At 33.6% G+C, this 27,858-nt stretch overlaps 3 protein-coding genes and 1 pseudogene across 3 annotated transcripts; 3 read left to right on the forward strand and 1 right to left on the reverse strand.

The window, feature by feature from the left end:
* Positions 1-1,148: 1,148 nt before the first annotated feature.
* On the forward strand, positions 1,149-11,042 carry LOC130827746 (uncharacterized; annotated as a pseudogene).
* LOC130826705 (blue copper protein-like) lies at positions 10,314-16,083 on the forward strand. Its single transcript, XM_057692273.1, has 2 exons — positions 10,314-10,677; positions 16,019-16,083. Exons 1-2 carry the CDS (start codon positions 10,314-10,316, stop codon positions 16,081-16,083), a joined length of 429 nt encoding a protein of 142 aa, XP_057548256.1.
* Positions 15,910-27,602, forward strand: LOC130826707 (uncharacterized). The gene is made up of 12 exons (XM_057692274.1): positions 15,910-17,066; positions 17,358-17,429; positions 17,573-17,706; positions 19,733-19,808; positions 20,147-20,296; positions 22,040-22,699; positions 23,461-23,760; positions 23,975-24,065; positions 24,719-24,843; positions 26,131-26,223; positions 26,911-26,976; positions 27,125-27,602. Exons 1-12 carry the CDS (start codon positions 16,101-16,103, stop codon positions 27,251-27,253), a joined length of 2,862 nt encoding a protein of 953 aa, XP_057548257.1. The 5' UTR covers positions 15,910-16,100; the 3' UTR covers positions 27,254-27,602.
* LOC130827747 (F-box/LRR-repeat protein At1g67190-like) lies at positions 17,793-20,442 on the reverse strand. Its single transcript, XM_057693592.1, has 2 exons — positions 20,133-20,442; positions 17,793-19,775 (listed from the first exon to the last, which is right to left on the reverse strand). Exon 2 carries the CDS (start codon positions 19,743-19,745, stop codon positions 18,438-18,440), a length of 1,308 nt encoding a protein of 435 aa, XP_057549575.1. The 5' UTR covers positions 19,746-19,775; positions 20,133-20,442; the 3' UTR covers positions 17,793-18,437.
* Positions 27,603-27,858: the final 256 nt, after the last annotated feature.

The following is a 27,858-nucleotide window of genomic DNA, read 5'->3' on the forward strand; positions in this document are numbered from 1 at the left end:
AAAATTTTTATTCCTATGATTAAAACATTCATTCAAAGTCTTAACCTTCCTTTTATTATAAACACTGGAATTTAACATCCAAAGTTAAAAGTTTTTAACGCCTATTTTAAGGCATAAAGTATCAATTTTAAGACTTAAAATGCCAATTTTAAGCCTTAACTTTCATTTTCCAAAAGCATAAGTTTAACATCCTACTATAAAGTTCTAAATGCCTATTCAAAGAATTAAATTGCCTACTTCAAAACTTAAAATGTTAAACCCTAAGCCTTAAATTGTCAAAAGTATTGATATGATAAGTATACATTAAAGAGGAGAAAATATACAATCAATTCATTTATGAAAAAGTTCTTTCATACAAAATCAAAAATTTTAGTTCTAACACGAGACAAACTATTCTACCGATTCTTAACTAAACAAATCTCAATTATACTTATTACAGAATAACTATGATACCAATAATTTACTAATTAGTAATTACTACAATTAAACAAACGCAAACACAAGAATAAATATAGTTGTTATATTTAGATAATTAAAATGTATTCAATTCAAATGACATAGTTTCCGATGTCATGACAATTTTTGTCTTTTATTTTGCAGACATCAATTTGAAAAAAACGATTGAAGAGAAAGAGGAGAAGAGACAAAAAGAGAGAAAGAATTAAAGAAGTAGTTTTTTTTTTCTTTTTATTGCTAAATGGGCTACTAAGCCCAATATAATATGAGAGGATCTCACACATGAGACCGTCTCAGGAAGAATTGTTGCAAATGATTTAAGTTGTAAGTTCTCATAATAATCACTTGCGCCACTGAACTAAACTACAACTTTATCGATTAATAATATTCTCACTGTTTTCATTTAATCTTTCCATTTATTTTTTTACGTAGATCCCAATGCAAACTTTTTTTTTAACTTAGAAGTCAAATAATTTTAATTGTGAGTTTTAAAAAATTCTAAAAAATTGATATTTAGATTTTATATATCGAGACTAATTTATTAAGGTTTCACGTAAATATGTTTTTTTCATATAGATCAATGGGAAATCATAATCAAAATTTGACACTAATTCGTAAATTTTATTTGATAAGTTCATAAGTACATATGAACACGTATTTTAATTTTTTTTTTTTTTGCCAAATTAACCCACTAAACGCTAGGTGGTGCAATTTGATACGGGACTAAGGGTTAAGATTTTTCAAATTCGGCGGTTTTCCACGACTTTTCTTCACTTCATTTCCCCTACTTGTACAGACTACAGTGGATCATCCTGGTCGATAATGGCTGGAGGAGGTGCAAACAAGAGAGTTTCTGCTGCTTCTGCCAGAGCTCACACTCGAAAATCTAAACCTAAGTCGTCTTCTTCTGGTAATTCTCAAATATTTGGAATTATGAGTTGTTTTTGTTGCGTTGATATTGGAGAATGTTTCTTTAGTTCTTTGTTCTGGATTCAATTTTGTGCTTTGATTCATATGATTCGAATTATTGATTCAAGATAAAGTAATTAATTAGGAAAACGGAAGCTATTTGATGATTTATTCGAGGCTGTACTGAAGTGTTTACGGTTCAAGTTTGATTGTTCCATCTGGATGTATTCTAACAAGAAAAAGGCAAATTTCCATGTTTATTTCTAAGTTTTGATCTTTTTAGGTTTAATATTTGTTTCTTTGTTTATTTATTTGTTTCTTTAATAATTATTTGTTACGGAGGTAAGACTCGAGAATCTGTACTGGGAGAGGTAATAAATTTTACCAACCAACCGATGATTCTCAAATTAAATATTTAGTGTTGAAAATACTTCACATGAGACAAGATCCCACATTGCTAAAATAGTGGATTGAACCTCACCAAGTGTATGTGCAAGTCAACGCTCTTGACTCGTGGGTTTGTGGGCTCGAGTCCATGGGTGTCCCGTGTCCACATGAGTGGGCCACGGTGAGATTATGTGACGAATTGTCATGGCCTAATATGGTATCAGAGCCGAAGGTGGTTCCTGGTATGATGTGGCTCACATGTAAAGTGGCTCACATGTGAGGTGGAGTGTTGAAAATACTTCACATGTAAGACAAGATCCCACATCGCTAAAATAGTGGATTGTGGACTTGCCTATATATTGAGCGAGCTAATCTTCCTATTACCATATGGTTTTGGGAAACAATGAACCTCACCAAGTGTATGTGCAAGTCAACGCTCTTGACTCGTGGGTTTGTGAGCCCGAGTCCATGGGTGTCCCGTGTCCACATGAGTGGGCCACAGTGAGATTATGTGACGAATTGTCATGGCCTAATATGTTATCAGAGCCGAAGGTGGTTCTGGTATGATGTGGCTCACATGTGAGGTGGAGTGTTGAAAATACTTCACATGTAAGACAAGATCCCACATCGCTAAAATAGTGGATTGTGGACTTGCATATATATTGGGCGAGCTAATCTTCCTATTACCATATGGTTTTGGGAAACAATGAACCTCACCAAGTGTATGTGCAAGTCAACGCTCTTGACTCGTGGGTTTGTGGGCCCGAGTCCACGGGTGTCCCGTGTCCACATGAGTGGGCCACGGTGAGATTATGTGACGAATTGTCACGGCCTAGTATTTAGTACCCCATATAATTAGTAAACTATTATTAAAATGAGGGAGAAGAAGTAAACTATTATTAAAAGTTTATTTTTTGAATCTCTAATCTCATGCAATATCAATGTTTGTCTTACCATTGACAAACCAAATTTTCGTTAATCTAATAGTTATAATACTAGTGTTTGAACAAAAATCTTATGGGCTGCACTTGAAAAGAATGGACCGCGAGGGTGGGCAGTGGAGATCGGGCGTATGCCAGCTTCCCTTGTGCCTTCGCCCATGTCAGCCTTAGTCCTTCAATGGGGAAGAACTGAATTCCTTTTAGATGCTTGTGAACTAGAGGACAAAAAAGTAAGATGTTTCACTTAGTCAATTGGTTTAACATGTGTTGAAAATGGAGCAATAACTTAGGTGATTTTAGGCAAACCTTAGGGTATTGTTAACAATGTAGCACAAGATGAACCTGCTGAAATCTTAGTATCTGACTGACACAAACATGCAAATTTTTATCAGTTCATTATCTAGTATAATAACTTAGATGATTTTAGGCAAACCTTAGGGTATTGTTAACATCGTTACCAAGAAAAAATGCAGATTTTATCAGTTCATTATCTTGTACAATAACATTCTTTACTCCTATTTGTATATGGAATAAATTAGAATGGTTTGTTTGAACTGGAAAATTTGCAAGTCCATTGAAGATTCCTCAACACAAACACATAAGATTTATCTTTTTTTAAATTATTAAATTTGTCCTCTTTAGTCTTCTTTCCATGAGGCTATGACATGACAACATTCGATATTAGTGCAGATTTGATGTAATGAACTGAAAAGGCAAATTTTTTGTTCTTGTTTACTCTATATTTGCTGAATTGATGGGTATACTGTATTAGGCTTATTCAAGAAACTTCTTCTAGTTGGTTTTCTCGGTTTTTTGATATTGGCTTATCAAGCTACACATCCACTTCCTCCCAAAATTTGTGGAGCTCTAGATGGTCCTCCAATTACTGCACCAAGAATTAAGCTAAGTGATGGAAGGTATTTAGCCTACAAAGAGGACGGTTTACCTAGAGAGGAAGCACAATACAAATTTGTTTATGTCCATGGCTTTGAAACCTGTCGAAATCATGCTGTGGTTGCGAACCTTCTTTCTCCGGTAAACAATAAGAGCTTGAGCTTTCTTACCTTTTTGAATTTTGTATGATGATTTACTACTAAAATTTATTTTAATATCTCACTCCCTTTTTAAATGATATTTCTAGGAACTAGTTAAACCTTTGGGAATATATATTGTGGCAATTGACCGACCTGGATATGGTGAAAGTGATCCAATTCCAAATCAGACCTTGAAAAGCATTGCACTGGATATAGAATAGCTTGCCAATAAGTTGGGATTTGGTGAAAAGTTCTATTTGATTGGATTTTCCATGGGTGGGCAAGTGGCTTGGAGATGTCTCAAGTATATTCCACACAGGTACTGTTTAATTAATGCAGGATATTGCTTCTGCTGTTCAATTAAATAACTGTTCATGAACTAACTTATGGAAATTTGCATGCGCGTGCTCATAGATTAGCAGGAGCAACATTAATAGCTCCGTTTATCAACTTTTGGTGGCCTGGTTTACCCGCTAACCTTTCTTCTGAAGTCTACAACAAACAACTTCAACGAGATAGGTGGGCATTGCATGTTACCCACCATGCACCATGGTTAACTTACTGGTGGAATACGCAAAAGTTTTTCCCTTTTATGAGTGTGATTGATCATAATCCAGAAGTCTTATCACGGCAAGACAAATTACTTGTTGCACAACATGCTGGGAAAGAAGATTCGGTATGACTCTTTGATACTGGGATAACTTCTCTCTCATTCTTCTCTTTTGGTACAGATCACAATCATTTACAGGCATGTCTGTGTGCACTTGTGCATGTTTGTTTATCCATTCTCGGAGAAATTTAACTTTTTTTGACATAGCTTCTGATTAAAGAATGAACCTACCACAACTACATTTCAACGCCATTTGATGGCTCCCATATATGGGGATTTTGGGGGTCATCAGATATATGTATCCTTACTCATGTGAGATGAAATTAAAATAGGGAAAGGAAAAGGGAAAATGAAAATGAAAGCCGGGACAGCTGAAAAGGAGACAAGCACACAAATTCAATTTTGTGTGAATCAAATCAAATAAATTAGTGATATGATGTGTCGCTCTGGCATTACTTGAAAATTTTCTTGTTTTTCATTACTTTGTATAGAGAATCTCTTGATAGAAACACAAAACCCAAAAACTACGAGACCCGAAACATATTGCCCAAAATCCTACCAAACTTCCAAATGAATACCTCTAGGGAGATCATATGATATGGATTTATGTTTCATGCAGACTGCAGATCACATCCGACCTTATTACTTAACATTTTCAATTGAAATTAACTGATAGGGAAAATCGATGCTAATTCTTGTTTATGAAATATTATGAACTGATCATTATGTGGCACTTGAGATGCTTAAATTTCTTCTCATAGCCTTCGTGACTTGTAATCTGTTATATCTTGTGTTCCTAATTCTTGTCATCGTTTTTCTATGGTTTTCCATGAGACTCCTGTTAGACAGCAAGGAGAATTTGAATCCATCCACCAAGACTTGATCATGGGATTTGGCAAATGGGAATTTGATCCAACTGAACTGACAAATCCCTTCCCAAACAATGAAGAGACTATTCACCTCTGGCAAGGTGATGAAGATATACTTGTGCCTGCCATATTGCAGCGTCACATAGTCGGGAAACTTCCATGGATTCACTATCATGAATTACCAGGTTCCGGACATATGTTTCCTTATTTTGAGGGGATGAGTGACACCATCATTAAGACACAGCTATCTGTAGAGAAGTAGTGCAGTTGTTGCAGCCGAACTATTAAGGATGATACTCCACAGTTCTTTGCTCTCTTATGTAATGAGCTCTACAATTTCCAAACTTTTATGAAATTTTATTGGTCTGTTTATGAGAGGATCCGGGTATGTACAACATGTCTGACCGTACGTTACCCCAAAAAATAAAGGGCTTAAATAATAAGTGATACATAATATGCTCGTGTATATTAAACATTTCTAATTTTTGCTCCCCCCTTGGGTCTGTTGAGTTTACACTTTGTGAAGGATGAATAATTGAGCTTATTTGGTTCAAGTGCTCTGATTGCTTCAGCTCCTGGCTTTTAATTTTCTCACATCCTGAATTTGTTGTTTTTCTATGGAATAGTCGAATTTAAGTAATTCAAACGGCCTAACTGCAGGCTTGAAGAAGTCGAATAATTGATTCATACTAACTTGATTTGGGTTTCTCTTTTTACTCAATATGTGCATATCCAATCACGTAGTCTTACACCTTCATATTGTCAGGGAATACAACATACAGCTACCTACTGCTCCGTTAGCTCCCATCTAAATGAGGTTAGGATTCATATCATCTAGAATGTTTGAATTGTTTTTCTATTTTTTTATGGCTGCTTAAGGGGGCATATGGTTATATACTTGTTACATATGAACAAGATTGCATCATATGCTCCTTATTTCGATGGGCCAATGATTTATAATGGAGTTTATTAGTATGATTCTTTAATTAATGTACACTTTGTTAGAGTATATAACATATCCTGGGGCCTCAACCATTAGCTTAAGTTTTTGGTTGAGGCCCCAGAATATGTTATCTATTCTAATACACTTCTTATTTATTTGAAGTTGTAGATTACTCATTTACTACCAAGGGTCAATCAGAAATAACTTTTTTTGACTCTTTCTTATCAATAACAAGGTTAAGCTTGAGTACATTCAAGCTCCCAAACTTGGCTCGGGTGGGAGCTACTTAATTATCAGATTGCATCATGATAATGAATATATCAACATGTTTGAATTCAAAACAATGAAAAATTGGAAGAGTTGTTGAAAGTTAAAAGGAAAAAAAATATAAGAATAGTAATAATATTGAAGGGGAGTGGCCGAGTAGTAGGTATAGAAAAGCTAGTAGAGTTTGGAATCATCACTCAACATGTATTAGGTAAAAGGGAATAAGATAAAGAAATACCAACCAAAAGGTGAATGTTTTTGAATGGTATTCTCAAAGTCATGTTGTAATTGTCATAATTCATAAAGAATAATGATCAAATTAGTTAACATTATAACCGGTCAAACATTAGTTGGATAAGCATGATGAAGGAGAAATATCATGTAAGGTGCTACCTAGTTTTAGCTGTCAATTTTAGACTATAGTTTATATTTTTTCTATATATATATATATGTATATATATATATATATACACTATAACATACATTCCTGCATCTTGCAATATAGTGTCTAGTAGTATTAACAAATCAGTCATCTTCTTCCTTCGTTCTTGTTCTTGTTCTTCTTTTGATCAATGAAAATGGTGTTTGCAGCAGCTTGTCTTGTTGTTCTTTTGAGCGTGTCGGCGGTGTTGGCTGCAGATTTTCCGGTGACTTGGAAGTTAGGCACCAACTATGGATCTTATACTAACAGAGCTTTTAATGTTAATGATACTCTTAGTAAGTCTTCCATATTATTTACATGCTTCTATTATATTGTTAACATGATCCATCTGTCTCACTCATTTTGCTATTACTATATACTTGCTTGCTCTTATACGCTCTTCATTGCAAAAGCGAGTGTAGCAAACTGAGTGCAATGAAGGAAATATATACTCTATTGGCTTAGACCCTTAAAGAAAAACGTCATGTATATCACGAATATTTTCACAAAATTATCTCTTTAACTTTATTTTTCAGAAGTTTTATACAATATTTCCTCCATCTCATTTGCAAGTTTCGATTCCATTGCTATTATGCTCCATTTATCTCGCACACTTCGCTAATATATACACTTGTTTGATCATAAAAGCTCTTATATTGAAAAGCGAGTTATGAACTATATTGAAAGCTAGCCTGGACCCCAAATAAAAAATATTATATTTATCACAAATTTTTTTTGAAATCTCTTTTTTGAACATTTTTTTTTAAAAAAACTTGTGTTGTTATATCTTTTGAAAAACTATCAATCATATGTCTAGTTTGAGTGATCACAATTTTTGGAGAAAGAACTTTAGGAACTACTTTTTATAATACTTTTTTCAACAAAAAAAAAATAACCTTATAAATTTAATTTTTTTCAAAAAATTACCTTACATTACAATATATTTCACAAGGTTATCATCTGATGTAACAACTAACAACTAAGGCCTCTCATCAAATTCTTTCTGTCTCTTTTATCATTTTTTCTTTTCATCATCATTCCACTTAATTTTTTTTACTACTAACCTTGCATGGCCCCTCATCTTGTTCAACCCACTACTTCCACTTATGAGATAAGACCAATTACAACTCTCACAAATTCTCATTTAAGACTCTTTTATTGTGAAACAGTCGTAAGTGAGCTAAACAGTTCAACTAAACTGATTAAAGTATTTACGTTCGTACTAAAAATACTCATTTGGTGAATTTGGGCTTTTTATATAGGCATGTTTCACCATGATACAATTTCATACATTAGCTCATATAACTCTCTATTCATTTGATTAAAGAACTCTACAAAAACTAGTAGATCAGAATCACCAATATAATTATGTGTATTTGATTTTATTTACTTTTTATATAAAGTATCAAGTGTTTCTTTAATTCATGTTTTTTCTTTTGTGTTTTGACAACTATAATACTTCTATTACTCTTGAAATAAAAAATAAGTTATAAACTTAAAATAGAAGGAAAGATGGAGTAAAAGATCAACCTCATAAAAGGGGTAATAGCTACCTAACAATTTTATTTATTGTATTATTTTGATATATATGGATAGATACAAACATTAAAAATTGGATCTAGTCTCACTTAGAGCTAGTATAGTCTTTTCCGGTTGTGATCATGGAAAATTTTCATCTGATCTTTGACTTTTTTCAACCTACCCTGTAATTAAAAAAGTTATCTCTCTAAATTTAAAGAAAAAGCTTTTAATCATCTTTATTTACTTCAATTAATTGTATTTTATAATATCATGATACATTGCCAGTATAACATTTTTATGACTTTAGGAACTTTTAATTTGAGTTGATTGGAGTTACAAATATTCAAATGATGTTTAGTTTGTCCATACTAGCTTTTAATATGTTTTTCTATTCTTTAATTTGCTACATTTTTAGAGTATGATTTATTTGGATATTTTTATATCTGATTCATTACTACGTTCTACACATTCAGCTCTCTTTATTTGATTAAACTAACATATTTTTCACTAACTTGTTTTTATCTTCTTCTCTCACTATTTTTTATTAACAATTTAATATACAAAAAAAAGTGTCTTTAATTTAGGCGGTTTTTTTTAATCATTTACCTTGAATAAACTACTTATTTATTAATAGAGAAAAAAAAAAATCTTTGAATACCTAATTTTGTTTGATCCTTGACAATTTCAATGCTCAGTTCATTAGTTGAGTTTTGAGTTAAATGTAATTTGATCATTTTCAAGTATATTGTGTTAATTGTTAAGTGTAGGAGTGGGTATATTAATACAATTTTACGCTCATGGTATATTTTATAAAAATTTATACTACTAATACTATTTTATAGTACCAATAACTAAAAGGGTCGTTAAAAGAATCATAGTCTTCCTTTTCATTCCAATCCTCTTACATCATTGGCCTCAATACCATCGTTGACTTCAACTTTTTAAATCTTCCTCAAATCTCATCTTATGACCATTGAAGTAGAAAATTAATTAATTAAGTCATCTTAGATCCAAACATTATTTAAAATATCATCTCTCTAACTTTAAAAATATGATGAATTGAAAAATTCAAATTGAACTTATAAATTAATTATTACTTTACTAGAGTGAGTATTGAATAGGATATATGAAGGATAAATAGCATAAGTGACAAGACCTAGAATTTTAAATCCTAAAATTCAATACTTTATTATTACTCCTAATATTTGTTGAAACCAATTACAGTACCATTTAGCATTTCAATGTGGTTAAATGATTTTAACTTAGGAATTGAATGTATGTAACCAAATTTTTGTAAATCTTAAGAGCTTGTTTCCGATTCTATCAAACATCAGCTGCACCGCAATAAGTGTAATAGTATATATAATTTATTGTCTTATTGTATATTATAATTTAATATCAAAGAATAGTAGATTTTTATTTGTAAAAATCAAAGAATTGTAGTATACTATCAGAGTTTGGTTTGTTGTTGGGTTTAAATTGGATTATCTTCAATGAGGTTTGTAAATTTTCTAATAGGTTAAAATTCTAAGGACGCTCACATGTGAGGAAAAGTGTTAAAATGTCAATTATTACCTTTATAGTTGTCCCACATCAGAGAAAAATAATAAAATAGTAGTGAACCTCATTTGTATTTGAATGCGGGTTACCTCATTTCCTCCTTATTTGGGTTGTCCAAGTCTATTTTTTGAATTCTAAAATGGATGGACGAACCTAAATTCTCTTTAACGTCTAATCAAACTTGTTTGGTGTTCAAATTTTAAGATACTGCTATAGGATGCAACATACACTCATCTCTGCACCTGCATGTGAATTGGATCAATTCATCTGTCAGTTTTTCTGTATTACATGTTACACAATTTAACATAAATAGAATTTTTAATCTAAAGATTCGCCAGACCCAAATCTAGATTATCCCATGTTTCTAATCAAACTTGTTTGTTGTTGAAATGTACATGACAACAGCATTCACCTACGACAGCACTCACACAGTCGATGTTGTAACCAAAACCAACTATGAAAACTGCAACTCAGCAAATCCAATCAGCACAGACAGAAGTGGAAAAACCACCATTCCTTTGGCTGAGGGAACAACTTACATCATTTGCGGCACCCCCGGCCATTGCGATGGAGGTATGAAGCTTCAAGTAACAACATCCAAAGGTTCAACCCCCAGTGGCAGCACACCACCTCCAACAACGTCGCCAAAAACCCCATCTACTACTACTCCTGCAGGCTCAGGAACTGAACCAGTTTCTTCTCCTCCACCAAACAATGATAATGGAGTAACGGCACTTTCAATTAGTCATTTGGTGTTTGGTTTGCCCCTTGTTTTGGGAACTTTATTTGCTTTCATGGGCTAGGAAAGAGGCAGTGCCGAGGAACTCTTTGGTCGTATTCTTCTTTGTAAGTATGATTGCCGTCTTTCATCTCTCCTCAGAGGCTGTTCATTATTTCTATGAGCGGGATGCATTAGTTACAATCATGATGTTATATTGTCATTTCATTGTTGTAATGTTGGTTGTTGAATAACTTTTCATTGGTCTTTTCCTTTAACTAGTTCTTATTTTTTAAGGGTTTGTTGTGAATTTGAAGAGACCTTTTCATGTTGGTTTGTAATTATTTATGTTTATCATATTGGTAGGGCTATTAATTATTATATTATACACTTCTTTCGTTTTTTTTTTCTTATCTCTAAATACATATAATAAAAAATTATAAAAAATACATAATAAAAAATTATACATTAAGATGAATCTAACAAGATTTTACATGAATATATTTTATCTTTTAAATATGTGTCAAAAATATTAATTAAATTTCTCTCTCCTTAAGGTGAAATATTTCAAATGGGAAGAACATTAGAAGACGATGGGAGCATTGTATTCTTGTGATGTGTCGAGTTATCAATTTTTAATTATCTAAATAACTTTAAGTTGACAATTTTGATTTGGACATAAAAGATAATAAATTTTTTTATGTTGAATTATATTTTCAGTCAAGTCTGGTGGTATAATGTTGAAAGTTAGACTTAATAAAGTATACGATTAATTTAGACTCTCAATCATAATTTTTAAACTTTTGATTAATACATTTGTTTGACATTGTTTCTTGATAATAAGATGCTTATTGCGTATTAATATTTAGTTAGTAACTTGATCTATACATTCTCTTTTTTTTTGTTGGCCGCACATATTTTAAAATAAATTTTAAATTTTAATATCTCTAAACATTATCATACAAAAATAACAAAAATGTAAATTATGCATATCAAGTTCCATATGAATATATATATAAACCCTTCATATACTAATTAAAATGAATCGTATTAAATACTTCTAAATACAGTACTTATATACTTCATGTACACTTTATTATCAAAACATTTTAAACAATTTTCCTATTGAAGTAAATCTCATCCAAATAATCGCTTGCTCTCACTTCTCTGTAAAATTATGCTTTAATTTCATCCAAATTCATCGCTCTACATTTAATGTGTGACGAATGATCTCAACTAAAATTTTGGACTGATAGGTAAGTCTTAAGATATGTTATACGCTTTATTACGTTTCCTTATATAGAGAGTCATTTGGACTAGAAGACAAATAATTGAATAACGACTACTAAACAAAACCTCCTTATACCTAATGCAAAATAAACTAAAATCATAAATTAATAGTTGATGTCTTAAAATATGTTATATACTCAATTAAAATGCTTCGATATTTCTGAGGATTTCAAATTTGAGCAAGTAAAATTGCACAATATTTATACAATCAATGTAAAATACCGTCATATCTTATTAAATAAGTTGAACTAGAATCCCAAACTCGAGTCTTCATGCATAAGCGTAATTCACATTAAGGATTTGTTTGGTAAAATAATTTATCTTCTGCCTTTTTTTTTTAGCTTTTGATTTTTGCTTGTTAGTTGTTCAAATAATAAAAAAAATTTGTTTGTTAAATGACATTCAAGCTGGTTTTTAAGTTAAATCGAAAAAAAATTACTTCTATCAGCTTTTTAATTGACTTTTAACTCATTAATTAAATACGTAATTTCACTAAATATCTTCTAAAAAGCTTGTTTATTCAACTAACTTAAAACAAAAAAATAGCAAAATCAACTCTTTCCGCTAATCAATCAATCCAAATTCCCCAAAATCATCTAGTCCCATTATCATATAATGATATAATTTCAAATTCCATAAACTTAATTTTTGCATTTCAACCGGCTCTGTAACGGCCCAAAATATTGGGCTTCATTTCTTGGAACACAAATTCGCAAATAAGACTGTATTATGGTAGAACCATCTTTATTGAATTAACTCAATACATATTTATTGTCTTGAAGCGAATACTTATAATCAAATGACTAGGAGTGATCACTCACAATCTTAAAATGATAAACAGTTAGTCTCTTGAGAGATCGTCTCTTTGTAAGAGACGTATCTCAAGCTCAGTCCATTAAAGATTAATGTCTACTTATCATATTTTTAATGTCTACTTAAATTATCCTTAATGCTTACTTATCGTATCCTTAATGGCTACTTTCAATGTCTTAAATGTCTACTTCATCATTCTTAATGTCTAATTACAATATTTTACAAAATACATAATAGACCGGCTCAATTAGAGATGGTCTCTCAAAGATACCGTCTTTCACAAGAATTTGTGAATAATAAATTACAGAATTAAAAGGCTCCGTTTCATTGTGAGATGATCTTATATAAAACTTGTTGAATAACAATTCTTGTGAGATCGCTTTAAGCCCTTTTAAGTCAAAAGATGCCAAATAAAGAGCTCATATTAAAATAAATTATTTATTTACATATTAAATTTATGTATAAACGACATTTTACAGTGAAATCGCCTCCTACAATAAATGCATTTTTAAACATCCCCATATTTTAAGCAACCCCTTGTCTTCTTCCCTTTCTCCAACTTTTTCCTCATTTTTCCGGCACTCTCTTTTATTTCATACTTCTACGAGCCTTCATTGATGGGTTTTCATTTTTCTTTTATATTGTAAACTTGCAACACTCAATTCTGAAGATTTGGATTCATATTTATCCATCAAATCAGGTTTTGTAAGCTTATCTTTTCTTTTTATTATAAATCTAGTATCTACATATATCTATAAATTAGAAAAATATGCATAATTATATTTTTATTATAAGAACATGTAGTAAATCGCGAGTTTCATTAATATTAACACGTTTATTTACAAATATAAATACATCATTTGCATGTTTTAGAATGAACTTCAAAAGTAGTTTAACTCATAAAAAGAAGTTAATAGTAGCTCAAAATAATTTATCAAAAACTTATAACACTTGTATTTTTGTTTTTACCAAAAGTGAATATAAAATGATTTTTGGTAACAACAAATTTAACACTATGGAGGGGTATAATACTAACTTATCAAAAGCTTACATAAACTTTTATTTATAAGTATGAACTTTAAAAGTGATTTTTACTAAACTAGCATGTACCACTTTCTCTCTTAGTGGCAGAAAGTATTATATTTTTCAGGTAAAATTTACGTTTGATTTTTATTAATCCATATTAGTTTGTTTTGTAATCTAAAAAAGCAAGTTAGATACTAGTGCAAAACAATTCATCAAAATTTTTATAAATAACTTATACGTTATGCCTAGAGAAGTGGTATGTGTTCCAACTGAGATGATGCATAATTTTAATTTTTAAGATTTAGATTAGTATTTACTCACTTTTAGTTATTTGTAATTTTTGTTACATCAAAACATAGAAGTTAATTAATTAGTTTCACTAAAAACTATAAATATTTAATAAGTTAGATTAATTGCAAAAAGTAAAACAAAAGCTTTTTAAGGAAATATTTCCAAATTAGGGAAGTATCTCTTTCTTTTAAGTTTGAGAACGCAATGAAGCATCAAGCATGTGTATCCATCCATCCACTTTTTATTCTTCTTTTTCAAAAGGGTAAGAGATGTGCTTTGTCCACTAAACAAATGCTAGTGGAATTTCCGACTTTGCTTTATTTTATTTTGTTTGTATTATTATTTATGGATAATATTTTTATTATTTATCTTGACATAAGTATTTATTAATGAATTAGTTGATAGAAAAATGATATTATTGTTCATAAATAATGATAAAAGTGTAAGATTTAATGAGATATAAAGTAGGAATAAACAAAAGTAAATAAAACAAATTATAACTTGCTTTATTTGAAAGGATTTATGAGTTACTTTATAACATGCACATAGTAACATATTCTCTCCGTCTTGAATAATTTGCATTAAAGAGAAAAATATTATTTTTTAAGAAAAGGTAGATAATAATAATAAATAAAGAGAGAGAATAAATTGTGTTGATGAAATTGAAAGAGAATTATAATGTATAGATGAGATTAAAAAAAAGTGGTAAACTATAGTCCACAAATATCAATAATGCAAATCAAGTGGGACGGACTAAAATAAAAAATACTACAAATTAAATGAGACGAAGGGAGTAATAAATATAGTAAAACTGATGAAAATAAAAATATATAGTTAAGTATTATACATAGAAGAAATATATCTAATCTTATGCCCAAGTCCCTCTTACAATTTAAGGATGTTGAAACTAGCTAGCTACAATGTATTGTGTGTCTAGTACTTGTCCGTCTCACTTATATTGTTCTAGCGTCCTTTAATGTTATAAGAATTATGAATTCACTCAATAGTTAAAATTGTCTAGAGAATCATCATTATTCATAATTTTTAAAAAACTTGCATATGAAATTGGCCCGAGATGTTTACACGAGCTGTCTAGGCTCGACCCACGATTTAGCATGAGATATGATAGGCACGTCACATGCTCACATGGACGATTCAACACAACATAATTTCCATGGTTAGTTTATTATTATATTGGGTGGCCAAACACAGCACAACACTGTTCACAACATAATTTAACATGGTACGACACAATTTCTACGATTATTCGTATGAAATCATATATTATCAACTACCAAACAGATCGTTAAGAGACTAAAGAGTAAATACCAAGAATAAAACAAAGAAGATTAACAAAAACGACCCCATACACGAGTAACGTGACACTTTCACCTTCTTTCTCTTCTCTTTTAGCCGCAAATCCGTCACATTTTTGACTAATTAGAGCATTTGAAGCATATCTCTATTCTCATCATTGGGACCTACATGACCCCAATGGACATCACATGGGACTAGAGCTATGCAATATAGGACCAACTTGACCCAAACTCGATTATGACGACCTGATCTAAATCGAAGGTAAAATATTACCCCAGTTCACAAAACATCTTTCTACAAGAGATAACTTTTAAATTTTGAACCTCTAACTTTTCAGTCACGCAGTGGCAATTGAATTTGTGATCTTTATCAACAATGTTAATAGAGGTGATACATGTAAAATTTAAAAACGATCTAAGCTAAAAGTCGTGATTGAAAACTCAACTTGGTATCATAAAGTTTTATTATATTATTTTCTCTCTCTTTCTTTGCTTTGATGATGGTATTTCAAGTTGTGGCGTGGACTAAAAGAGAAGAATTTCATGTCTTAAGTATCTTTTCTTCCCCCACTTTCCTATGTCTACTATGGTCTAGGAATCCTTATACTTTGAAGGTTATTCTAATACTGTTTTCTGTTGTGCTTAGCTCTATTACAGCATCAGACACCAAAACCAGCTAAATCTATCAGCCAACAAGATTTCGGGTTTTAGGGAAGTACCAGTCACTAATGGTTGCAACCGAAACTGATAAGATCAATCATGTAGAACCCGATTCACCAGCAATGACAACAAGCATAGATCCTCAAAACGATCATGAAACCGATGAACACAACATCAATTACATGTTTTCAGGCTTGGGGCGTCAGTCATCGATCTATTCTCTTACGTTGGATGAGTTTCAACACGCTCTTAGCGAGAATGGCAAGAATTTCGGGTCAATGAACATGGATGAGTTTCTAAACAGTATCTGGACTGCAGAAGAGCATCAAGCTCTTAATGATACTATGGCAGCTAGTAGGGGGATGATCGATAAGCAGCCGAGCTTGCCTAGACAAGGCTCACTTACTCTCCCTTCCCCGCTTTGTAGGAAGACCATCGATGAAGTTTGGACTCAGATTCAGAGGACCCATCAGTCTGAGGATGTGCAGCAGCAGAATCAGCAGCAACAGATGGGATATTCTACATCTGGTTCGACTCAATGCCAACCTACATTCGGAGAGATGACTCTAGAGGACTTTTTGATTAAGGCGGGTGTTGTCAGGGAACATCCGAACTTAGCGACAACACAAGCTCCGCTACCTCCACATCAGTTCGGGTTTAGTGCTCCTGACACGAATGCCACGTTTGCCACACGACCCATGTTTGCGAAGACTTCAGGAGGGGTGGCCTACCAGCCTATGCCGGCTACTGCAGGAGAGAGGTCTAGGATAAGGAACCAAAAGAGCGATGATGGATACGCAACTGTAATGGTGAGGCCGTCAGTTGGATTCTATGCACCTGGTACGAGGTTGTCACCAGTTAGCCCGGTTTCACCAGAGGAAATGTGTGGTCGAGGGCAGTACGAGGCCGACATGCCAATTTTCCGGGGGAGGAAGGGGATTATTGATGGCCCAGTTGAGAAGGTTGTGGAAAGGAGGCAGCGGAGGATGATCAAGAACCGAGAGTCTGCAGCCAGGTCTAGAGCACGGAAACAGGTATCCCTTTCTGCATGTTCTAACAACAGCATTACATTCCCCCAACGCTAATATAAGTAAAAGTGACTTTCACCTAGTCGAAAAAAGGAGAAGTCGGGTGTATGCAGTCTTATCCTTATAGAAAACAAAGAGATTGTTCTCGATTATTTAATTCAACCATCATCTGCAATAACAAATGCACATGATTCTCGCTATACAAATCCAAAAAAAAAAAAAACAAATTAGACATTGTAACACAATAAAGATAATAATCTCGCTACAAGTCTCGTTTTTGTCCTGTGTTTTCCGCAGGCGTATACAGTAGAGCTAGAAGCAGAACTAAATCAGTTAAGAGAGGAGAATGCACAATTAAAGCAGGCCCTGGTAATATATACTCACATTTGTTAAATCCCTTACTCTTCCGTTCCTTTGAACTTGCTACATAATGCAGATCAAAGTGTAGCGAATTCAAACGGATGGAAGGAACAGTCTTGAGTACATCTCACGCTTGTTACTCGTCATTACAGGCACAAATCGAACGACAAAGAAAACAGCAGGTATTCTTCTGTATACCTTTAAGAAAACCTTTGCCACTTATACGAGTAATAATTGTTCGTTTTCTCGTGGTTTGCAGAATCGGAAGGAACAGAGCTCAACAGCAGCATTAAACAGGGCACAAAGAGCTCACGATAAACTGAGAGTGATGAGGAGAAGTCGTAGCTGTACTCTTTAGATTGAAAGGAAAAACCTGAGCCCAGATATAAGTATGCTTTTGGTAATAGTATTAGGATTCTTTTAGATATAACTATAGACAAAGCAAAAACAAACAAATTTAGTGTTCTGTGTTTCTGTTGTACAAAGCAAAAACAATCTAGTATCAGAAAAGCTGTTAACAGGTTTCTTCCTCCCTTCCCGAAGCTTACAAATCGTAAAATAAGTTGCTAGTTAGTTTTCACGAATGTGAGTAAATGTTTCGCTCGTTTGTGATCTGCTCGAGTTTACTTGCAGCTTGACTTGATCTTGGCCTGATAATTTCATCAAACCCAACAAAATAAAATTAGTTAGTATATGCTTTTTCTATTGCAAAGAGTCGATTAATGATGTTTCATTAATGAAATCGATACTAATACAACGCTTTCAGCATAGACGAGGAGCAGCTGGTTTCAAAGAATACCCGAAATCTGTTCCAAGTCGTACCCTGTCTTTTTAATACTCAAGGACATAGTTAAATAGTGTCCAGTTTACAGAATATACTCAGCCAGAAAACATGCTCAACATCTAACTATGCACATATGAACATTCACCAGGAAAACGCTTGATGGGCTTTCAGAATCTGTCCGAAGAAACAAGTCCGTTTCTTGTTTTCGTGATTTAGCAACGAGCTAGAAAGCTTCAATCGAAACTAAATACTACATCTACATGTGAATAAATTCTCATGAGTTCTACAACGGAAGAGGTAAATCGAGCAAGAACATTGCACTCCTCGTGTGCCACAACCCTTGACAAAGCTCCGTAGATGATCAACTTCTCTAGTCTAGGGCATCTTTCCACAAGCATAGACAACCATTCTATGAAGAGATCATTGATTTTTGTCCACCCCAATTCCAACACAACCACATTTTTTAGAGGAGATTGCCTCGGAAAGCCATAGTGAAGCACAATGTCTCTTAAATCATAGCTCAAAGATCGCGCCTGAAAGCCATAGTGAAGCATAGTGTCTCTTAAATCATAGCTCAAAGATAGATATCGCAATCGTAGAAAGCAAATAGCAATGGTCTCCAAAGCTACAACTTCATCTTCAAACTCAACACACCAGAGTCGAAGCTTCCTCAAGTTTTGTGCCCTCGAAATCATGCGATAGAATTCCGCCCATAAAATAGTGAAGTTGCTTACATCAACCACCTCAAGATTTTCAGTGTTCTCACCGAAATCAAAATGAAAAGCACAAACATCGTCGATCTCAAGTATCCTCAAACCCCCTTTCCCAACAAGCAAAAACCATTCAAAGGTACTATCCTTCAAGTGCAATTTCTCAATATTATCAGCCATTAACATAACTTTGTCCATGCGCATGTCCTCGATATAAACATCTTTTAATGAACTACTGACAAGCTCCAATGATGAATGAGCATCCGATATGGAAATATCATTGTTAACGAGCCTTAACACTTCGAGCTTAGGACAAACAACAAGAAGCAAACTCAAGTCCAATGCCGAGATGCTAACATAACTCAATGAAAGTGACCTCAATTGAGGGAACTTCATGTAACTAGGCTCAACACCAGCAATAAAGTTATGAGCTAATGTCAAAATCTCAAGCTTATGTCGACCACATCGCTCTAAAACATTCACATTTGGGGTTGTCCTAATATTATAGCAGAGTTCACTCAACGAGTTTCGGGTGTACAACAGCCAAGCAATCACAGGGGCGGCTGAAAACTCGTCATCATCATCCATAACAATCGATAGACATCGAAGACCTAGTGTTTGAAAGATAATTTGAGTGATAATGATTTCTAGCCTTCCGGGCAATCTATCATGGTAAACAGGCCAATCATTCGAATTGAACGAGAGCGAATGCATATGATTCCTCCAAGCCTCTAGCCATTTTCTACATGTAGCAGATGCAAGCACCACATCTCTAACAGCCCCAAGTTTAGACAATATTTTACCAATTACTTCAACAGGAAGATCTTCCATTCACAAGAACAGCCCACAAAGGCACAAATCCTAGCAAACTCTAAGCTTCAGCTATTGAATTGGGTAATTAAGCAACAAAACTCATAAACTAACAAAACCCATCTCAACTTACAATCCAAATAGCAAAATAAATCATAAAATTCCAGAAATAACTGCTTTTTTTAATGAGTTTTAATTGTTTTTGAGTTCAACAAGAAATTGCTTAAAATTCCAGAAACAAACTACTTAAAGAGAATCATGGGTATATTGCACAATATTAAAAGCAATTGATTGTTCCCAAAGCATTGAATGATAAAAGATTCAATACTATATACAGAAATTATTCAGAATAGCATGTCAAAAATTAGAGTAAAAACAGATAAGAAAGAGTAAGATTCAATACAATACTTCCATTTTTGCAGCATTTGACCGTCTTCCCGGCGGCAAGAATTGGGGCAATTGGTATTGGTACTTTTACTTTACTCAAATTTGAGAGTCTTTTTGGGCAATTTGGTGCATCTATGGAAAAGGGAAGCGATAATTATAAGCTGTCCATTGTAGAATTGTTGAGTGTATAGTAAATGGATATAAAAGGTTTTAAAATGTATTTTAGCAAATTTAAGGACATACTTAGCAATGATAGACGGGTAAAACTTTATCGAATATACAATTTTCTTTGCTTATGTGGGATAGATATTCGAGTAGTAGACTAGGCGGTGTGTTTGAGGTTTGCTCCCACCATATTAACCTACAACGTTTTATATATCTATCTGATAGACGTCTTTTAATGCTTATTTATGTCATCCTTAGTGTCTACTTATCGTATCCTTAAATGCCTATTTACAATATTCTTAATACTTATTTATATCATCATTAAATACCTACTTATTGTATTATTAATGCCTACTTATAATATCTTAAAGGTCTACATATAATATTCTTAATGTCAATTAAGTAAGCATGACAGCATAATTATAATATTTTATAATTTATAATAATTTTATACATTATCTATTAGATTTTTTTAGAATGAACATTATCTATTAGATAGGATCATAGGAAACAAAACTAAAGATGATAAATTTTCTAAAATAATCTAAAATAAAACATATATTAAAAGAAATCTTATTTAATTGTCTAATTTTAATTTTATTAATAAAATTTAATTTTTTTTATCTATATAAAATTAAAACAATTTACGATTTTATTTGTACGTTGATAAACTATTACAAATAATTTATGGGTAGGACAAAACAAATTGTAAAATAATAAAAAGAAGAGCTAGTCTCTTGAGAGATGTATCTCAAATTCAGCACATTAAAAATTAATGCCTATTTATCGTATTTTTAATACCTTCTTACATTATCTTTAATGCTTACTTACCGTATCCTTAATGTCTACTTTTGATATTTTAAATGTCTACTTAAATGATTCTTAGTGCCTATTTACAATATAGGCCGATATAATTAAAGATGATCTCTAAAGAGACCGTATCTCACAAGAATTTGTCTAAAAAAAACTCCATTAAACCCTTATAGAGTTATAGATGCTTGTATTATGATAATGAATATGCAATTCTTTTCCTAATGGAATCCTATTCTATGCCCCACATGCTATGCATTTTGTTCTTTATCCTTCAACCATTTTTGTAAGATTGAAGATTTCTCATAAAAAAAGGTAGATTAGCTGATATTTTCCTCTCTTTTCCCTTTCTTTGTTGGAATTTCTTGGTTAATGCCAAATCCCAAAACACAAAAAAGAACAAAGGTAGGAGAGAAATAGAGTGATGCTAAAACCTTCACCCAAAACAGCCTCATTTTCCAAACCCACGTTCCAGATGCTATGGAAACCTTAGCAATCTAGCTCTGCAGCTCTGCAATTTACAAAGGTGCAATCTTTTAATCTTTTATTTTCTCATTCTTTCAGTATTTATCATAAAGTTATGGGCTTTTTTGCTGAATTATGTAATGGGTTTAGGGTTCTATTGTTGTCTTGATATGTAGTCAAGTCTTCAACCTAAGTGAATCATATCTGGGTTTGTGTCTGTAAGTAATGGGGTTTAGGGTTTAGGGTTTAGGGTTCTATTATTGTCTTTTACTGTTAGTTATTCACTTTGTCAAACACTTTTTGGGTCTTTTTGATTGATCTTATGCAGCATTTTGTTTTGGGTTTGCTGTGAATTTGATTTGTACCCTTGTTTTTTTTTTTTTTTTTTGATTTTTCAGGATTTTCTGAATTAGGGACTAAAAATTGTTGTTTGAGCATATATTTGTGTGAGGAATTGTTGTAGAATAGTACTTGGTTTACTGGGTTAGTTAAAATTTGATATGGCAACTTGTGGATTGAAAATTCTTACTTCTGATGCTGGAAACTCGAGGGTTATATTGACCGTTCTTGGAAGAAGACACCCGTTAGCCAGTCAATTGAGTAGAGTGACTTCCCTCAAAGTTTTTGATGAAAGGAACAGTCCATGGACCAATAGCCAAAAAACGGCGTTATCATGTTCGGCCAAGTTCAAGTGTTCTTCGAATTCACACAGCATAAGTAAATCTAATAACAATGATCCGTTTCTCAATCTCCACCCTGAAATTTCATTGCTTAGAGGAGGTGATGTGAACAGCCCGAGGAATGATGGTCCAAGTGGAAGTGTGACTGATAACTTGAGAGAGCCATCTAAGACTAATAATTATAATGAAGCTACAATCAAAGTTATTGGGGTAGGGGGTGGTGGTTCGAATGCTGTCAATCGAATGATTGAGAGCTCCATGAAAGGTGTTGAGTTTTGGATTGTCAATACTGATATTCAAGCTATGAGAATGTCTCCTGTTTTCCCAGAGAACCGCTTGCAAATTGGTCAGGAGCTCACTCGAGGTCTAGGAGCTGGAGGAAACCCCGAAATAGGAATGAATGCAGCTAATGAAAGCAAAGAATCAATAGAAGAGGCCCTTCGTGGCTCAGACATGGTCTTTGTGACGGTGCGTTTATGATCCATTTGCTTGTAAACTCCAATGAAGAAACATAGCTAACTATGATTGTTGATTTAGCCTCAACTAATGTTTGCAAAACTGTTGCATTGTTATGAGTGTTGATTTAGCCTTAACTAATGTTTCTTAAGACTTAAGGCCTTTTTCTAGCCTTTTTAATTTTGAGCTAATAACTGTTAGAGAACATATCCTAGGGCGTCAACCATTAGCTTAAGCTTTTGGTTGACTTGGTTCCATGACTTGGTATTAGAAGCCAGCGTGATAAGAGGTCACGAGTTTGAATCTCAACTACCCCTCAATATTCAGCTTCTGTGCATCCACACTTCTAGCCCCGCTCTCGTGTGAGGAGGCGTGTTAGAGTATATAACATATCCGGGGGCCTCAACCATGAGCGTAAGCTCATGGTTGAGGCCCCAAGATATGTTATATACTCTAACAATAACCTCTGTGCACTCGTTTCAATTCATCATCATGAAAATAACTCAATATACACTCCCTGAAGTCCTCTTGGCAGTTGGCAGGTAGAATGGAACTTAGAAAATCACTTTTTTTTTTCTTTACATTATTGTTGCATTCAGTCCTTAAACGGTCTCACCATTTCCCTTTTGCGTGACTCATAGCACCTTGTTGAGCAATATATGTGTATCTCAAATGGTTGATAAATTTAGTGAGGCTTTGAAGCTTAGCTAAAAAGTTAGTCCAAAATCGGTCCTATTCTTTTTTAGCATTCTCACCGGTATTAATATCTGCAGGCTGGAATGGGTGGTGGCACTGGAACTGGTGCAGCACCTGTGATTGCAGGGATTGCAAAGTCAATGGGTATCTTGACAGTTGGTATCGTGACAACCCCGTTCTCTTTTGAGGGAAGGAGGAGAGCAGTTCAAGCACAAGAAGGAACTGCGGCGTTGAGAGAGAACGTTGACACTCTCATTGTCATTCCAAATGACAAATTATTGACTGCAGTTTCCCCAAATACACCCGTTACTGAAGCATTTAACCTAGCTGATGATATTCTACGTCAGGGTGTTCGTGGCATCTCAGATATAATCACGGTATGTGCCATTCAAAAGGCTTCTTGTACATTTACCTTCTATGGTTGATGAACAGATCAGACTGAAGTAACGTAGTTTTCTTTTTTCTTCCTTTATGGGTCATATATTAATAATAAATGATCTTTCTAACTTTTCTGCTCGAAAATTACAAATTTGTCACATGAAGAAAAGTAAACATTTGTCTAGCTGTTTGATCTGTAACCTTTTTCAACAGATTCCTGGTCTTGTGAATGTGGACTTTGCGGATGTGCGTGCGATTATGGCAGATGCTGGTTCTTCATTGATGGGGATTGGAACTGCTACTGGTAAACTCTTTATAGAATAGTATAATGTTATTATTTAAGAAAAATGGCAATTTTTTGGATGTCCCGAAGTAGTATAATGTTAGTGAGTGTCAAAAACTTGGCTCAGCAGTTATATACAATCCAACATTACTTGTATTATTCGTATTACCTGCACCAGCAATATGCTATGAACTGAGTAATTGAACTAAAACAGTAAAATAGAAATTGTATTGATAAAATGACAAAGGAGAATTTATACTATCAATTGATGATTAAAGAACGATTACAAGATAGCGAAAGACAGATTAAAGCCATTTGAGACGCTTGAGATCTCTCCATTGAGTATTAAACTCACCCAAAATGTGTTTTACTAATTTCTTGATAATAATGAGCCTCTAATTCCTCTTATCTATAGTAAAACTACCACTTAAAACTAACTTATTCCCCAAGTTACTACTAACAAGGTAATTACCTAATTACCCCTTCGTAAACTAATTATCCCCAAATTTCAGGTCATTGCACAATATCTATGTTGGATCTTTTTCACTTTGGTATGGGTAGAGTATAGACACCGTTAAATCTTCATTTTGAACCCATATCATGAAAAAGTTCCGAGTCTTACACTATGATTTCCCGGTCGTAACATTATTATTTTGCTGTTTGCTTTTGTATAGGTAAGACCCGAGCTAGAGATGCTGCCCTTAATGCCATCCAATCACCTTTGCTTGATATTGGCATAGAAAGAGCTACTGGCATTGTGTGGAATATAACCGGTGGAAGTGATTTAACTTTATTCGAGGTACTTACTTTTTGTCAATAAGGCTTTGAGTTTAATATTAATAAATGTTTGGATCATAGAGCTAAAAAAATCATATCACCGTACCGCAACCTTAATGTAAAGGTTTTTGAGTTTGCTGCAACATTAACTGTCAAATCCCGCAAAATCATCTGCATTGACCATCAATTCTGTTTTGCGACCATTACCATTACCATGACCAAAACCGTATATTTGCACTGTGGTTTGGATTTGTCAAACTTCAAAATGATGTCGTTTGTTTATCTTTACCATGTGAAAGGTCAACTCTGCTTAACCCTAAAATTTTGTGTTTAACTAATACCACTTTTCATGTATCTTATAATTTAAACTGATCATTGTATGCATAGCCTTCTTTGTCCGATTCAAACTTTCAGTCTGGGTTTCTGCCACCTAATTCAATCATTCTCCAAAGGGTTTATTCTTTTAGAGTTTTTGGATTTAGACTTAAATTGCCTTACCAGTAAGTTCTACCATTTCCACATCTTCTTTAACACTCCACTAAAAGCAGTTTATGTTTCTCTTGAGAATGATTTTACAATCTTTGTTCTTGTTGTATATCTTAATCAGCCGCTTAGGCGTATTTACTAGCCTCAGCCTAGGTATTATCACCCATTGAGGAGGTGTAATGTAAATATTCACAATTTGAAAATGACGACATTTTAAGGTTGTACTAGTTTCTTATTGTAGAAAAGTGCTTGCACATAACCTTAGCATTTTGCCTTACAAACAGCACTGAAATGTGTTTTTTCTGAATCCTAACCATTTGCCAAATAGGCTCGTAACCACATCCCGTGGCCCTGAAATGTCCGTCCCAAATCACCATGAAATGCGAACCGAATCACTCAGGTTTTAATCCCCATTTTAGCGGACCTTCTTTAAAGGTATTTTGGCTACCCCTTCCAGATTAAAGAAGAAAGAAGGGAGGAAATCAAGAGATAAAATCTTGAAACTAAAACAAGCACACTTGAAATAATTTTTTAAGCAAAAATTCAATTTGTTTTTCTTGTTATTAAATATATTTTTCATTCCTAATGTATCTCGTACCCAGCAGTTCCCAAGTCAATCTAGGTTGCGTTTTTCATTCCCGTTCCCGTTCCTCGCACCGAACCAAATGTTGTTCCGGGTAACAATGCTGGGAAAACAATCTCTGACGGATGGTCGTTTTGTTCTGTAATTGTTGATCAATCTGAAGTAAAAGATTTCATGTTTACTCTGTCTCAACATGATTTTTTAAATTGGGACTGATGTCGAACTTGTAATCTTTGACAGGTGAATGCTGCAGCAGAAGTTATATATGATCTAGTAGATCCAACGGCCAATCTGATATTTGGAGCAGTGATAGATCCCACACTTAGTGGTCAGGTAAGTATGCAACGCATAGTGCATTACACAAGCTATTTAGCGCTCTCCATGAAATCTTACATTAACGTGTATGTTGTCTATGTGGGTGTATTAGCCACACTTTCCCCCTTCATTTATCGTCTTAAGCCCTCAGTGTTGGCGGGGAGGGATGAGGGCGTGAATTGGAGGATGTTTATATAAAATCGCAACTTCTTTACCCTTGTACATACATTCCGTTACTCCGATTCCACGATGTGGCTTCCACCTAGGAGTGGTTTTGAGGGCATGTACTATGTACACAATCTTACCCTTATTAGTGATAACAAAGAGGTTGTTTCCAAATAATCCGTTCACGCCATTTTAATATTGACCATTATAATTTGAAACCAAAGGTTACTAAGCCTTGGGATTTGTTAGTGGAATTCTAAAGATAGTTGGATGTAGGAAATTTATGAATTCGTATTATTTAAATCTGAAAATTGACCCGCTAGTAAGTATATGAGCTCGGCTAAAATAGACCTTGGAAGTGTGACGTAAGCTTCAAACGGATCTTGACATGTTCATGGTATTTCTTTTCTATGTGAGTCTGTCGGTAGAGAACATACGCTTCTGAAATACTCGGAAAATGTGCCTTACAAGTTCTGACCAAGTTTCACAATTTTAGGCTTACGTAATCATTTTTAACATTTCACATTTTCTTTGTTATAGGTTAGTATAACTTTAATAGCAACCGGGTTCAAACGCCAGGAAGATGGTGAGAGCCGGCCTGTCCAGGTAATCCTCCCACCCTACACCCACAGCTCAATTTTTTTTAAAAAAAAACTATTCCGAAACCAAGGGAAAAAAAGGGATGTAATGACATTCGGTCTGTCATGGTAGACCTTTTACCAAATTTAATCTTTCTATACTTTGACGATGCCAGGTAACTCAGCAAGCACAGGGAGAAGTTGGCTATGGTTTCAACCAACGGCCTTCGTTTAGTGAAGGTAGCTCAGTCGAAATCCCCGAGTTTTTGAGGAAGAAAGGGCGTTCACGTTATCCTAGAGCATGATTCATCTGTAAGCACCGAGAACCTTCTATTCAACCGGACATATAGTTTCCGTCTGCAGGTAAAATTATCACTCCGATATCTAGCTCGTACATAACAGCCTTTTACTTGTTTGAGATATAGGGTCTTAAAATAAAAAGTAGCTTGCTTTACATTTCTCTTGTATACCATGAAGTGTTCAAAACACTGCACTTGCTTTGAACTGTGATACACAGTAAACTTTAAGGTTATAACTGCCTTAATTTCTGCATGAATTTTTTGTTCTTCGGTTTTCTGGTTAGCTTTATGTAGTGCGCTTTCGCTCGAGAGTCGAGTATCGACCATATTCATATTGCACCTTGAATTTTTGTCTGAACTTATTGTGTATTGAATTTTTCGACCTGTAATATCATCCAAGATTAAGGTTTTTGCTTCATTATGCCATCAGAGCCTCTTATCAATATCATAGTGCAATAACGAGGCCACTTTGCATCGAATCGGCTGCATTGTGAAGGTTTTCGTAAAAAAAAAAAAAAAAAAAAAAAAGAAAAAACCTATATATTATTCCGCGTTGTATAAGTGCAAAGTGTAAAAAATGACGTTTTTGACCATTTTACGAAATAACTCTT

The sequence above is a fragment of the Amaranthus tricolor genome, chromosome 11, assembly GCF_026212465.1.
Source record: "Amaranthus tricolor cultivar Red isolate AtriRed21 chromosome 11, ASM2621246v1, whole genome shotgun sequence".
NCBI lineage: Eukaryota > Viridiplantae > Streptophyta > Magnoliopsida > Caryophyllales > Amaranthaceae > Amaranthus > Amaranthus tricolor.